Raw genomic sequence first — 14,588 nt, 5'->3', positions numbered from 1 at the left:
CTATGAAAGCTGAGCTTCCATGCATAGAGTATGCTATTGCCATAAAATGAAACACAAAAAGTGACAGAGAGGTATATTAGAAAGCACAGCAAGGACTTCCTTACCCCCAATTCTTGCCTCAAAGCCTGTATTATGTTACCTAATATAGTTTCTTCAAAGCATTTATTTCAAAATAAAATTCCACATATTTGTTTACTTCTTTACTTTCTGTCTTAACCTAAAATGTAAGTTCCATGAGAGTAAGGATTTGGTCTTCTTCACTACCATATCCCCAGCATCCAGAAAAGTACTTGACATTGAGCAGGTGGCTCAATAAGCATGTGTGAAGTGAATAAATGACAGAGGTATACACACATGCGCGCGCACACACACACACGCACGCACACACACATACACATATACACATGTAACTTTTTGTCTCTAAGCCTCAGAATCTGCTTCTGAAAAATGGAGAGTGATTAGATAGTCCTTAGCAAGCTAAGGATCTTCCAATTCCGTGACTTTATAAGTTTAAGAGTAGGTTCTAGAACCCTAGCATTTATTTGTCTCAAAGTCTGGAAACTGAAGAAGCGAGAAGGAAAAAAAAAATCAGGAGATAAGGGGAAATCCTAATGTTCTTTGTGCTACAGTCCATCTTCTACAATACCTTCCCTGTCCCCATCCCTAATATTCCGTAAGGACTAGATTTACTTTTAGGGATTAATATAATTTGGAGAGCAAACAGAAGCCTATGTGCTCACATTCCCCTTCACCACCTGTTATTGCTTCCACTCCCCTACAGGAAATGAACCTGAAGATACATATCTCTGTCTGAATGGATTTCAGCCAAAGGTTAAAGATAACTGGCAAACTTTAGGTCAGGGGTTGGCAAACGAACCCTGGTATAGCCACGAAAGGGAACTGAAAGCCAAAAGTAAAAGAAAACTTGGAAGGCAGGTAAAGTTGGGAAAGACCAAAGGGGGGTTAGGGGAGGGCACTGGAGGAGATGAAGAGTCCAAGGACTCATATGCCTTCCTTAGAGCTTGTCAAGCGGCCTGCCCTGTTTATCTTCATCTGTGATAACCTGTGGGAGGTACAGAGGTGCCTACCTTATCCTCAGCATGGGTGAGGGCAAAGGGGACATACCAAAGGGGACGTACCACAATACAGATAATTGCAAAGAGCAAGAGACAGCGCTGTGCAACTTGGGATCAGCAAACTACAGCCAGGAACCAACTAAGGCCTATCTGAATTCGTAAAGAAAGTTTCACTGGAATACAGCCAGGCTCATTCCTGAACCTCTTGCTGCTGTCCGTCTGCAAGGGCAGAGGTGAGGAGTTGCAACAGAAATGATATGGCCTATACAGCCCAAAATGTTTCATATCTAACCCTTTGCAGAAAACATTTGCCAACCCCTGACCTAAACCGTGTAAGCACCCAACTCCCAGATAAATATCTAAAGTCAGCCAGCCGCATATTGTTCCAAAGCAACTAACGATACAGTCAGCTTTTCTCATTTCAAATTCTTACTTCCTTAACAGGCTTCTCACCTCTCTTTTGGCCAGTTACATTGGAGAAAGGGTTAAGTCAGGGTTCTCAACCTTGGCCATTTTGACATTTCCAGCCAGATAATTCTGTTTGGGGGGCAGGGGGCTGTCCTGTACATTGTAGGATATTTAGTGTTTAGCAGCATTTCTGGTCACCATCCATTACATGCCAAGAGTACCACTCCATCCAAGCTGTGACCACCAAAAACGTCTCCAAACGCTGCCAAGTGTCCCCTGGAGGTAAGGGACAAAATCGCCCCTCTACTTTGAGAATATTAGGTTTAGTAAATAGAAAGAAAGAGGCATGATTATCAGGAGGGGAAAAAAATGACATACAGATTCTACTTACCTTACGACCAATAATGGGCATCTTCCTGGTAAGCTTAAAACATTTCTTTTTAAACCTTGACCATAAACCTAAAAGAAACAAATGGTTCTCTTATTCAAATAAATTTCCATGGATATGACCTGTATATAGCAACCATTCAACATGTCTTCTACAACCTCACTTGCCTTCCAATTGCAAAAAGTTTCTTTCCTTTAAAAAATAAAAAAAAACTTTTAAATTTATATTTGTGAATAAGTACTATATTTACATGGTTCGAAATTTTAAAAATACAAACGCATACACACACAGTAAAGTAGTGAAGCTTCCCTCTCTCGAACCTATCCCCCCGACCCTCACGCTACCTCCCAGTTTCTTTATGCATACATGTGCAACAGTAAAGCTATAATATTATTTGTCTCCCTTTTTTTGCACAAAAAGTAGCACACTCTAGCACTGTGGTAGACCTTGTTTTTCCACTTAGGAGTATTATCGTAAAGATCAGTGCATCCTCATTCACTTTTATAGCTGCAGAGTATTCCATTATATGGATGTGCCAAAATTTATTTAACCTGCCCTTTAATTATGGATATATAGGTTGCTTCTAATATTTGCTATTAAAAATCAGGCTGAAATAAATAACCTTGTAACACACACCACACTGCACACCTACAGGATAAACTCCCAGAAGCAGAACTACTAGGTCATATGACATATGTATTCCAGAATTCTTGACCTTCCTAAGGTTTCTAGATATTCAACATTTCTCTTCCTTCCCCCAAGACTAAAGGCCAGCCCCTGTTTTTAGCTTGTTTTGCTTGGATCTATGTCCAGCCTCTCATCCAACACAGATTCTAACATTTTCTGGACCTACAAATGCCCCCAAAATTGTGGATGCTAGCCAGGCACCGTGGTTCACACCTCTAATCCCAGCACTGTGGGAGGCCGAGGTGGGAGGACTGCTTGAGCACAAGAGTGTGAGACCAGCCTGGGCAACACAGTGAGACTCCGTCTCAACAAAAAGAAAAAAAAGTTTGAAAAATCATAGATGCCAGAGTCCACTCTGTCAGGCAGTACAAATAGGGAATGCTAATCCTGTCAATTATAATAATCATAAATACATGGCATCTAAATAGACTAGTAGACCTTCTGATGCATTCACAATCAATGTATCTCAACTGACTATAACAACAGCATTCTGAGGCTGGCACAGAAGGCATTATATACAATCCACAAGTGACATAAAAGGCAATGGAAGATCAAAGCATCAAAACTTGCTCAAGGCCACAGATAAAATCAGTGACGGAGCAAAGTTTTAACTGAAGTCTTGTTATTTTCAGTCCAGGATTCCCAGGACTCTACACTGCTTCAAATGTACCACAGGAATTTTCTGTTTGAGTCTGTAAGAATCTAAGCCTGGCTTTTTTATACAAGGTGTGAACTGAATATGAACTTCTACTGCATTCCTAGGAGATCTAGGAATTCCCACTTTCCTGGCCAGAAGGAACTCCCTCTTCACTCAACAACCACGGGATGCATCTGTACCCCCTTTCTGTATCTACCACATCATGCCTTATATCTCTGCTAGTTGTTTTTGCTTCAGCTGCATCCCTCTTTCTAACTCTTCCTAGAGTACACATTCTGTAAACGCCTGGGACAAAACCAGGTAACTAAGACACAGACTGAATAAGACGACAAAGGGACTGAAACCGCTTGTTTGTGGTTACTTTTTGTTTAAATTTTGGAGTATTTCCTTCTAGCCCTATGTTCTACACACTGTAATACATACCTGAGATCCTGTATAATGTAAAATAACTGTATCCTCCTCATGGATAGCACTTTCTACATTATTAACAATTCTTTCTAAACATATTTTCTAATGTTATAATAGTCCATCAAATGACTATAATGTAATATTGGATATTTTAGCTTCTTGTTATTCAACTATTTCTAACTGTTAAAGCTGTACAGATTCAGAGCTGCTTCCTTATTTGATGAAGTAATTAATGAGGTAAAAAGTAGTCCAAAAATCAGCAAACTGGGCCAGCTGTCCCGAACTATAGTAATGTGACTAGGTGAAGGATTAAAAAAAAACTAATTTTGTGGAAGTTGTGAGAAAAAAATGGTACAGGATAAAAAGAACAGAATACAGCGTCAGAGATGAAGAAACTAAAAATAAAAAGATCCCATGGTCATGACCTAAAAGGATTATCTCAGAAGTCCCCAGAGGTACAGAAAGAAAAGTAATTAGAATTTTTTAGTGGGATTGAGAGTAAGGAGAAGAAGGAAGATTGGGAGATGGTCAAAAGGACAGAAAATTCCAGTTAGATGGAAGCAATAAGTTCAAGAGATCATGGTGACACAGTAAATAAAAATGTGTTGCGTACGTAAAGATTGCTAAGAAAGTAGATTTTAAGTGTTCTCACCATTAAAAAAGGTACATGAGGCCAGGTGTGGAGGTTTACACCTGTAATCCCAGCACTTTGGGAGGTCAAGGCGGGTGGATCACGAGGTCAGGAATTCAAGACCAGCCTGACCAACATGGTGAAACCCTGTCTCTACTAAAAATACAAGAATTAGCTGGTGGTGGTGGCATGCGCCTGTAATCCCAGCTACTCAGGAGGCTGAAGCAGATGAATCACTTGAACCCAGGAGGTGGAGGCTGCAGTGAGCCGAAATCGCGCCATTGCACTCCAGCCTGCATGACCAGAGCAAAACTCCATCTCAAAAAAAAGTACGTGAGGTAATCGTGTTAGTTTGATTGAGCCATTCCACAACTTACACATATTTGAAAACATCATGTTGTACACCATAAACATACAATTTTTATTTGTTAATTTAAAAAAAGAATTCAAAAAGTTTAAGATAACAAAATAGAAAATGCCAGTGTAAGGACAATGCATGGTTCTTAACAGTTTACAAATTCCACTTATGCAAAAGATGCCATTCAGTCCTCATATTACCCATGACAAGGTAAAGCAGCTATTATGATGTCCATTTTATTGCAAGGAAATAGGCTGAGAGAGCTTAAGGGTGTCGCCCAAGGTGGCACAACAAGAAACTGAGAGTTTATCATTTCCTCCATGACATAAAGCTGATTTCTGTTGGTAAACCATGGACAACCCACAGTTAAAATCAATGTTAAAGTAAAAGTAATAAACTGTGAGCTGATAATCACAGAGCAGACTGAAGGAAGAGGCTGCTAAACCCCTGCCCAGCTCATGCTGCTGCCCACTTCTCCTCTACCCCAGGCTCCATCCTTTGTTCCAGAACTACTCTCTTCCCTCAGGAGGGATTCAGTGTTGGAAGATCAGCAAAATTCATCACTAGTCCAGACTTCAGACTCCTCTAGTGCAGTGTAACTAAAAATAACTCGATTGTTCAGCAACATATGGCAAGTGAGCGAGTGCTAAAAAAGTGAATATTCTATCAAAATTATCCCTGATCTCTGGAGGGAAGACATTCTTATCTGTATCTAAAATTCAAGTTGGAAGTTACCAAATGAAAGTGTGCTGTGTGTGTATGTGCTAAATTGTACAAAATTGTCAACATTTGATGATTTTACAAAATTACATTTTGTATGGTTCAAACTGGATTCAGATATAGAAACAGAGAAATACAAATAGTGGTATCCTTCAGTAGTAAGATTTTAATCTTGTTCTTATTATTTATCCATATTGTCCAACTTTTCCAGAGTGAACATGTACTGCTTTTGTTTTATAATATATCTTTAGAAACAAAACAACTCAGCTGGACATGGTGGCTCATGCCTGTAATCTCAGCACTTTGGGAGGCCGAGGCAGGCGGATCACCTGAGATCAAGAGTTCAAAACCAGCCTGGCCAACAGGGCAAAAATACATCTCTACTAAAAATACAAAAATTAGGCAGGCGTAGTAGTGGGCGCCTATAATCCCAGCTACTCAAGAGGCTGAGGCAGGGAGAATTGTTTGAACCCAGGAGGCAGAAGTTACAGTGAGCCGAGATCGTGCCACCACACTCCAGCATGGGTGACAGAGCGAGACTCCGTCTCAAAAAAAAACCTCAAATGGCTTGGAGGTCAGCCCACAAGGATTTAAATGGCATATCTCATCAGTATACTATGACTAACAATATTCTCATGGAAAATTGGCCTCTCAGAGGCCAGCATATTCCTTTGACCACTAAAAGCAAGTAAGTATCAGAACCTAAGATGGCTGTGTCTCTACTATTAGCTAAGCAAAATGTATGGCACAGTGAGCTGCGGAACTGAAAACAGAAGTAAATACCTAACCACAAAAAAAATGAAAAAATGGGAGGTAATGCATGTTAATTAGCTCAATTTAGCCATTTCACAATGTATACATATTTCAAAACAATATGTTGTACATGATAAATACAATGTTTATTTGCCAATTAATTTTTTAAAATTTTAAAAGAAGTAAATACCTAAAGTTAATACTAATCATAGCAAGTAACATATAAATCTCAGATCTCTAAGCTTAGCCTTGTTTCATAAATGTACCACCTTTGAATGGTCGTACATTTGTAAAACAAAGTGGTACCATAAATAAATGGTGATTGCCAGGGGATGGGGGAGAGAGTAATGGGCAGTTATTATTTGATGTTTATTAAAATGGAGTTCCAGTGGGGCGATGAAAAAGTTCTGGTAGTAGTGATGCCTGTACAATAATGTGAATGTACTTTCTGCCACACAACTAACTCTACACTTAAAAATGGTTAAGTGGTAAATTTTATGTTATATATATTTTATTATAATAGAAAGATGCATAAGCAAAGACTGATTTTTTTTTTAATGAAAAGTTAAAAAATAGAAAGTACATTTCTTGCCACCCTCAGAGTCCTATAAAATGGGCCGCTTACTCACTGAATTGAATACCTCCTAGGAAAGGAATAAGCATGAGCAGAAGGACACGAGCTACATCCATATCCAAACCATTGAGCAGATGCAGTGGAAGGGCTGGCCAGTCTAATTTCTCAGAGTTTATCAGAAAATCTTGCAAGGACTAGGAGCAGCAACTGAGGACAAGGTTTTTTAAAGCCGGGGTGAGCTACAGATTTACACAGGAGAGTCACGTCTCATTTCTACTTTAATTTAAAAACTCTAAGCAGTTGGAACTTGCTTCTTGGTTGTCATGATTTGCAATGTTTACTGCGCCATAAACAGCTAAGAAGCTATTTGCAGGGTAAAGAGATAAAAATGGAATCTGGCTTCTAAATTGACTTTCCTTGAACAAGAGAAGAAAAGCAGAAAAAACATAGTAAAAGAGCCCTTTTAAACAGGTGTTATCAGGGAAGCAAAGTGGTGGGGAAATTTCAAGCAAATGAGAAACAGCTAATGATTATCTTCAATGTTACTGTTTACTTATCTCAAGGAAGTTAACTCCGATACCCTACTAAGAGTGGGGAAAGGGTGCAGGGGAGTGTTACAGAACATCCAGCACCAAATCTACTACTTGTATTTATGTACTAACAACACTTACCAAGCGCAGACTGCAGAGGAAAATAACTCATAAGAAAGGTAACACGCAACCAGGTTTCTAGGTGGGAAAAAGGTGGGTGGGCAGGAGAGGGGCTTAATCCTAAGCAAAGGTGGAAGATTCAGAAGCAGATCACTGAGAAGTGGCCTCTTCTTCCCCATGTTGATCTAGCACTGAGTCACTTCTAGGACGCTCAAAGTATACGATCCCCTGACACCAGAAGTTCAACTCTAAGAGGAGAGAGATCCGGTACCACTTGTGCAGATATCCCCACAGCCTGATGCAGTCCCTGGCACATAACAAGCACTCAAGTGGTCACCATATAAGTGCTGTTCCAATTTCACCTAATCTTTACTGAAAAGGATAGCACAAAATGGAAGGCAATAAATTCCTGCTCTGGGAACTCCAGGTGACATAACTATGTTCTAGGAAAGAAACTGGTACCAAAGGTTTAAGCCATACGGAGATATCTGTGGATCCTTACAATGATTAATTCTAAGGTGTTTTTACATAAACTACAAATCCAAAAAAAAAATCAATGTAAAGAGTATTAGTTACACAAGAGTCCTGTTGTAACGTGACCAATCAGAAGACAAAGTACCTCTTCACATTTAAACAGATTTTAAAAATAAGAACCAAACCAGGGCCGGGCATGGTGGCTCATGCCTGTAATCCCAGCACTTTGGGAGGCCGAGGCAGGTGGATCACGAGCTCAAGAGATCGAGACGATCCTGGCCAACATAGTGAAACCCTGTCTCTACTAAAAATACAAAAATTAGCTGGGCGTGGTGGCACCTGCCTGTAGTCCCAGCTACTCGGGAGGCTGAGGCAGGAGGAACACTTGAACCTGGGAGGCAAAGGTTGCAGTGAGCCAAGATTAGGCCAGTGTACTCCAGCCTAGCGAAAGATTGAGACTCTGTCTCAAAAAAAAAAAAAAAAAAAAAAACAACCAAAGGCAATAAATTAGTCCTATCTGTCAGCAATTAGTTTGAGGCTAGTGACACACCACTACACCTTTACAGAGGAGACAGCATACTTACTCTCTGGCTGGAAGACAAACTCATATCCCCAGACTATCAGCAGGGTCCACACGACACTCCATGCAATTAGCTGCCAGGGCTCATACTTGGTGCAATGCCCATTTACATAATTCTTGGCTTTTGTGGAGTATACTTCCAAAATCTCTAAGTAGGGCTCAAAGGCCTTCTAGAAATACAAGAGAAAAATAGAAATATTCCATTTAGAGAGAGAAAAGAAGTCTGTTCTTAGTTTGTACTTCAACTCTCATTTTTCAAGGGCAAGGTCAGCAATAATCTTATTATCATCTGCAGCCCTCAAGGCTTCTGTACCAGTCACTCCAGCAGCACTCCACTGCCACTTAGCAGCTAGTGGACTTTGAGACTATTTTTGATCTTGTGCCTATTTTATACAGTAAGAGGGTTAAGCCAGATCGTCCCTTCAGCCCTAAAGTTTCTATATGACTGCCAGAATCACTGTTCCACTCTCTTAACTCAAACTAATACCCCCAATATGAATGTCATTTCTCTTCTCTATTTGAATCTTTCCTATTCTCTACCCTAGTGGTCAGCAAACTGGTTCTGTAATGAGCCTGATACTAAATTATTTTATATTTTAGGTGTTGCGAAGCAAAGGTCCTCCTTTACAACTACTCATCTCTGCTGCTGGAGGGCAAATATAGTCACAGTTAGTGTGTAAACAAAGGAACATGGCTGTGTTCCAACACAATGTAATTATGGGCACCAAAATTTGAATTTCATACAATTTTCATGTTCACAAAATATTCTTTAACAATTTTTAAAATGTAAAAATCATTCGTAGCACAAGGACCACATAAAAGAATGCAAGAGCCAGATATGGCTTGTAGACCACAATTTACCAACGCCTGCTCTAAGGCCTTACTTGACTCTTAGCAACCATATCTTATCATCATGTGTATTCCTCACAACACCTGGTACAAGCAAGAAAAAACATGTCCTCTGTAAACTTACCAGAGTATCTCATTCACAAGAATTCCTCTCTCCCTTTAAATTATCCTCCAGTACTCATTTGTGGTAAGTCCTATACAGAGCTTAACACAACCTGCCTTGCAGTCTACTCATCTGTTTCTTATCTCCCTGACTATATGGTTAGGTCCTTGAAGACAGACCAGTTCTATTAATATGTACAATCCCCTACAATGCCCTGTACAAACTAAGGTCGTTTTATAGTTTACTATTCATTCACTGAATCAACATTGATTAAGCATCTCCAGGGTTGAAGGCAGTAAGCTGGGGAAGTGTTCAGGTACATATCATAGTTCCAAGTCTATACTGAATTTACAATCTAATGCAAGAGGTAGATGTGTGTCCATATACACACACAGGCACGTACACATATAAACAAATCACTAAAACTTCTCAGGGGAATAGTCACAAACAACATATGAGTGCCAAGATGAAGCACTGACGAAGGACTATCTAACTCTGAAGGGATAAAGATAATGACAGAGGATAAAATTTAAGCCGGTTAAGAGGGTGAAAGAAAATTCTCTAGGTAGAAAAGTTAAAAGGAAAAAAATCACACCAGAAAGAGAGGATAGTAGCTGCAAATGCATAAAAAGAGTCTGCATATGGCAAAAGTTCTATGTGGCAAAGTGTAAGCTACATGATAGCAGGGACCATTTCTGTCTCATCCAGTGCTAAATCCCCACCATGTGGCAGAGTGCCTGGCACACAATTTATACTGAATACAAACATGGACAGTGGCTGACAGTGCCCAACTAACAGTGACCAAGTAAATGAGTGAACACTTAAATCAGAGACCTGAAGCTGGGAGAAGTATGCTAGGTTCATGATATGGTTTGGATACCTATCCCCTAAATCTCATGTTGAAATGTGATTCCCAGTATTGGAGATGAGGTCTGGTGGGAGGTGACTGGATCATGGGGGCGCATCTTTCATGAATGGTTTAGTACCATCCCCTTGGTGATAAATGAGTTCTTGCTCAGTTAGTTCATGTGAGATCTGGGTGTTTAAAAGTCTAGGACCTCCCCCCTCTCTCTTTCTTGCTCTCACTCTTGCCATGTGACGTGCCTGCTCAAGTTTTGCCTTTCACCATGATTGTAAGCTTCCTGAGGTCTCACCAGAAGCAGATGTTGAAGCCATGTTTGTACAAATATGCAGAAACGTGAGCCAATTAAACCTCTTTTCTTTATAAATTACCCAAACTCAGGTATTTCTTAACAACAATGCAAGAATGGGCTAATCCAGTCCATATTTAAAAAGGACTTAGAAAAACTGATATATAAACTGATAGGAACTTTTTTAAAGCAATAAAGTATACAAATAAACAAGTTCAAGGATATTCATTTCAGTATTCTCTCTAATAACAGAAGGGAAAAAATAATGTAAATGTCCACCCACAGAAGAATGGTTAAATAAACTGTAATATGTGCATTTTATGTACCCATACTATGAAACATTAAAAAGAAGACAGATCTACATGAACTACGTAGAAAAAATTCCAGAACATAGTATCAGGTAAAAATAAGTAAATTATAAACAATAGCAATAAAACAAAACAAAGGGCATGGATTTTTAAGTATGTGAGTAATTTTGTCGGTTGTGGGTATAGATCATTCAAAATTTTCAAGTTCAAGTTCAAGAGACTGGTTAACTCTGATGTTAATAGTTAATATCACTATTAACTACGGTAAGACTAGAAGAGGAAGGGAAGATAAAGAAGGTAGAAGATGTTTTGAGAAAAACATAATGATACTGACTTAAATATATTCCTATTGGATATCCACATCCAATGTTCTAGTAGGAACATGAAAGCTTAGAAAAAGGACAGATACTCAACAAATGTTTGTTGAAAACATTTATACCTGCAATGAACTGAATGTTTACATCCTCCCAAAATTCATATGTTGAAATCTAACCCTCAAGCTGATGGTGGGAGGAAGAGGGAGCCTTTGGGAGGTCATTAGATCATGAAGGCACAGGCCTCGTGAATAAGATTAGTGACTTTATAAAAGAGACCTCAGAGAGCAAATTTGCCCCTTCTACCATGTGAAGACACAGTGAGAAGACATTTTCTATGAACCACTTTCACGAAGGCCACCTTCCAGGAAGCGGGCCTCATCAGGCACCATATCTGCTGTTGCCTTGATCTTGGGCTTCCTGGCCTCCAGAACTGAGAGAAATGGATTTTTGTTTATATACCACCACCTTTATGGCGTTTTGTTATAGCAGCCTGAATGGACTCAGACAATACTCTTAGTAATTAGACTGTGTTATAAGGTAATTAACATTAGACAACTATCAGGTTCCCTGGAGGGCTACCCATGGAGACAGTTTATCTGCAATTCCCCAATAGTTCTTGGTGGCCATTCCCCAGAGCCCACTGCTGCATCAACTACCTCAATCCAAAGCAACGGCAATACCAGCCAAAACCTGGGAAAGACCAGAGGAGTCTATCATCAAAAGTATGTCATGATTTCTATCATTATAAAGACTCGTCTAGTGTGAAAGTTGTGGTCAAACCAGATGGTTAAATACTGTATATGAACGAGATGATGAAAGAACAATCATTCAGATTAGCTTTTCTTCTGGTTATACTAATTCTTAATTCACCCAGAAAACAGAGGTTACCAATGTCAAAAGATGACTATAGATAATATGAACAATTCACAGCACTGAATAAAAAAGTAATATAACTAGTACTAGGGTGACAGCAAAGAACCAGCAAATGCAAACTAATTTTTAAAAGCCTTAAAATTAAGATATAAAGACATTCCTCACTAACATTTAAAAAATTATATTTAGCAAGAATATATTTTCTTTGTATGTGCTTTGATTCTTACAAAGATAATGGCAATTCTTAAATTCAAAGGGGATCCTTTAAAAGGAGATATATATAAATTCTTTAACACCAAAGACAGAATGACACTGTAGTTGGATGAGTCCTGACAAGCTTTTTGAGTAGTCAACTAGTTGATCACAGAAATTACATCTCCTGGCATCATTCTAAGGTCCTCCTAGGTTACTACAAACAACCTAGGCTCAGTCCCCAATGTAGATGCAACTCACAACACTGACAGCTCACTGAATTATCGGGCTCTGTGGCGTAATGTATCCTATCTCCTTGGAATAAAGGATGATGCAGTTCCTTAGGGCCTTGAAAATAGCACAAACCCCAGCCTGGGCCCTGATGCAATACTCCAGCCCTTGGGAAGCACAGAATCTAAGAGCTGAAGGGAACTTGGAAGATCAAGTCTAACATTTTCATTTTACAAGCAGAGACCCCAAAGTGAAATGACAGGACTACGCTCATACAGACATGCTTGTGTTTAAGTGGAGTCTAGGAACGCGTGCCTCTTGACTCAGTATTCAGCACTTTCAATTCTTGATTTTCAGTATTCATAGGCAGAGGAGTAACACATGACAATCCAGTAGCATCCCAAGAATTTTCTTTTCACAATTTATGTTCTTGACAGGATCTACCTTGGATACATGGTACCATGTATAACATACTAAAACTATACCGTTAGGTCATGACTATAGATAAACATCTAGATCAACCTTGTCCAACATGCAGTCCAGGAGAGCTCTGAATGTAGCCCAGAACAAATTTGTAAACTTTCTTAAAACATCATGAGATTTTTTTTTGCAACTTTTATTTTTTTTAAGCTCATCAGCTATCATTAGTATATTTTACGTGTGGCCCAAGACAATTATTCTTCTTCCAATGTGGCCCAGGACAGCCAAAAGATTGGACACCCCTGATCTAGACAGAGATGGCACAGAAGTTAATGTGATTATAATTACTATTCCCACTATGTCTTTTTACTTATAGCAGTACAGTACTTTTTTGTCTATATATCTCTGAATATATACTTATAATTCTTAGGCTTCTGTTTATTTCAACTTTATCAATGTATTGTGTCTCTGGAAATACAAGAACTGTGAATGGTCATCCATGAAGGCCACTAGCTTACTGCGCAACTCCAGGTAAATTATTTCACCAACCTTTATGTTTTTATGTAGAAGAAGAAACATAAGAACAATACAGTCATAAAATAAGCTGCATTGTATATGTGTGTGCCTGGGTGGGGACAGGGGACAGGGGAGTTTATCTCCAACCCTTGCTTAACAGAACAGTAGTTTTGGTAGTTTCTACAAGTAAAACATTCCTTCCTTCACTGTTATAAAATTGGAAAGGTATTCCTCTAGAATAAAAAAACAAACAAACAAAAAATTATTTGCCCAGTGAATAATATTTTTATAAGTGTAATATTAAAGGAAAAAAACAAACTCTGATAAACCTTAGCAGTAGGAATATTCATAATTTTAACTACTTTAAAGAGCTATTGTCAAATAATGAGTAAACTAGCCTTTCTCTTGTTTATTCCATTTCCAATCCAATGATTAGATTTCAGATGATACCCAAAAGGCATTGAAATAGTACTCAATAATCCTAATCATTAGACAAAAAGCAGCTCCTAGAATTTATGGGACCTTGGTAGCCCACTCTCCCCAATGACATAAAACTCTTTCAGCCTTCACTTTAAGGGTGCAAGACCTTTTCGTGAATGTAATCAACAGCAGAAGGCTACAAATACTGTAAATTTGGGGTATGCTACTTGTTAGACCACTGAGTTTCAAACTGTTCCGACATGTGTATTAGATTCTACGTGTATGAGATTGTGTTGTAAATGTATTTTACAACACAATCTAATACATGTAGAAACAGAAAGATATAAAACCAAAAGTTTCCAAAATAATACTTAGCACCTTATTACTTGTAACGTACTCACATTTCTATTTCTTCCTTCTTTAACGCTTGATCTACTAAACTGATTTTGTGTGCCTCTAAATGGATCATAATCTACAGTTTTAAAACCAGTGCTTCAGAGTGATTTTACTTCTTGCTTCCTTAAATTTAGAATGTGGTTGTGTGAGGGAGCTAACACTAATGTTATTTTCCACTCTACACAATCTCAGTGCTTTTTATACTTATGATTTATTCTCTTAACATTTTTGTGAGGTCAGGAATATGATCTCAAGTCATGAGTTACTTCCTGACAGTAGACCACAGCTATCCCCAATGATACTAAACTCTTTTAATCTCCAAATCACTTCAAGAGAGCAAAAGATTCCAGAAGCAAACTTCCAATAGTAGCACTACCCACCCCTTGCTACCTCCAAAAAAATCTTAAGAACTGGTACTGCTCGTGACCAAATACCAATTAGGCAGTG

The 14,588-nt window shown here is 38.8% G+C and overlaps 1 protein-coding gene across 5 annotated transcripts in view; it reads right to left on the bottom strand.

Moving 5' to 3' along the window:
- LOC105466064 (sphingosine-1-phosphate lyase 1) overlaps nt 1-14,588 on the bottom strand; it is an 85,437-nt gene that overhangs the window by 26,933 nt on the left and 43,916 nt on the right. For 4 of the 5 annotated variants that reach the window (XM_011714927.3, XM_011714924.3, XM_011714923.3 and 1 more), the window contains 2 exons: nt 8,370-8,535; nt 1,876-1,943 (listed from right to left, as the gene is read on the bottom strand). In XM_011714927.3, coding sequence (XP_011713229.2) covers nt 1,876-1,943; nt 8,370-8,535 — 234 coding nt within the window. The remainder of the gene's footprint in view (nt 1-1,875; nt 1,944-8,369; nt 8,536-14,588) is intronic. The other variant, XM_071069709.1, reaches the window with a different exon arrangement.

Source organism: Macaca nemestrina, chromosome 9 (assembly GCF_043159975.1).
Source record: "Macaca nemestrina isolate mMacNem1 chromosome 9, mMacNem.hap1, whole genome shotgun sequence".
NCBI classification, from domain to species: Eukaryota; Metazoa; Chordata; class Mammalia; order Primates; family Cercopithecidae; genus Macaca; species Macaca nemestrina.
Note: the sequence above shows the minus strand (reverse complement) of the source record. Positions and strands in the feature narration are given on the sequence as shown.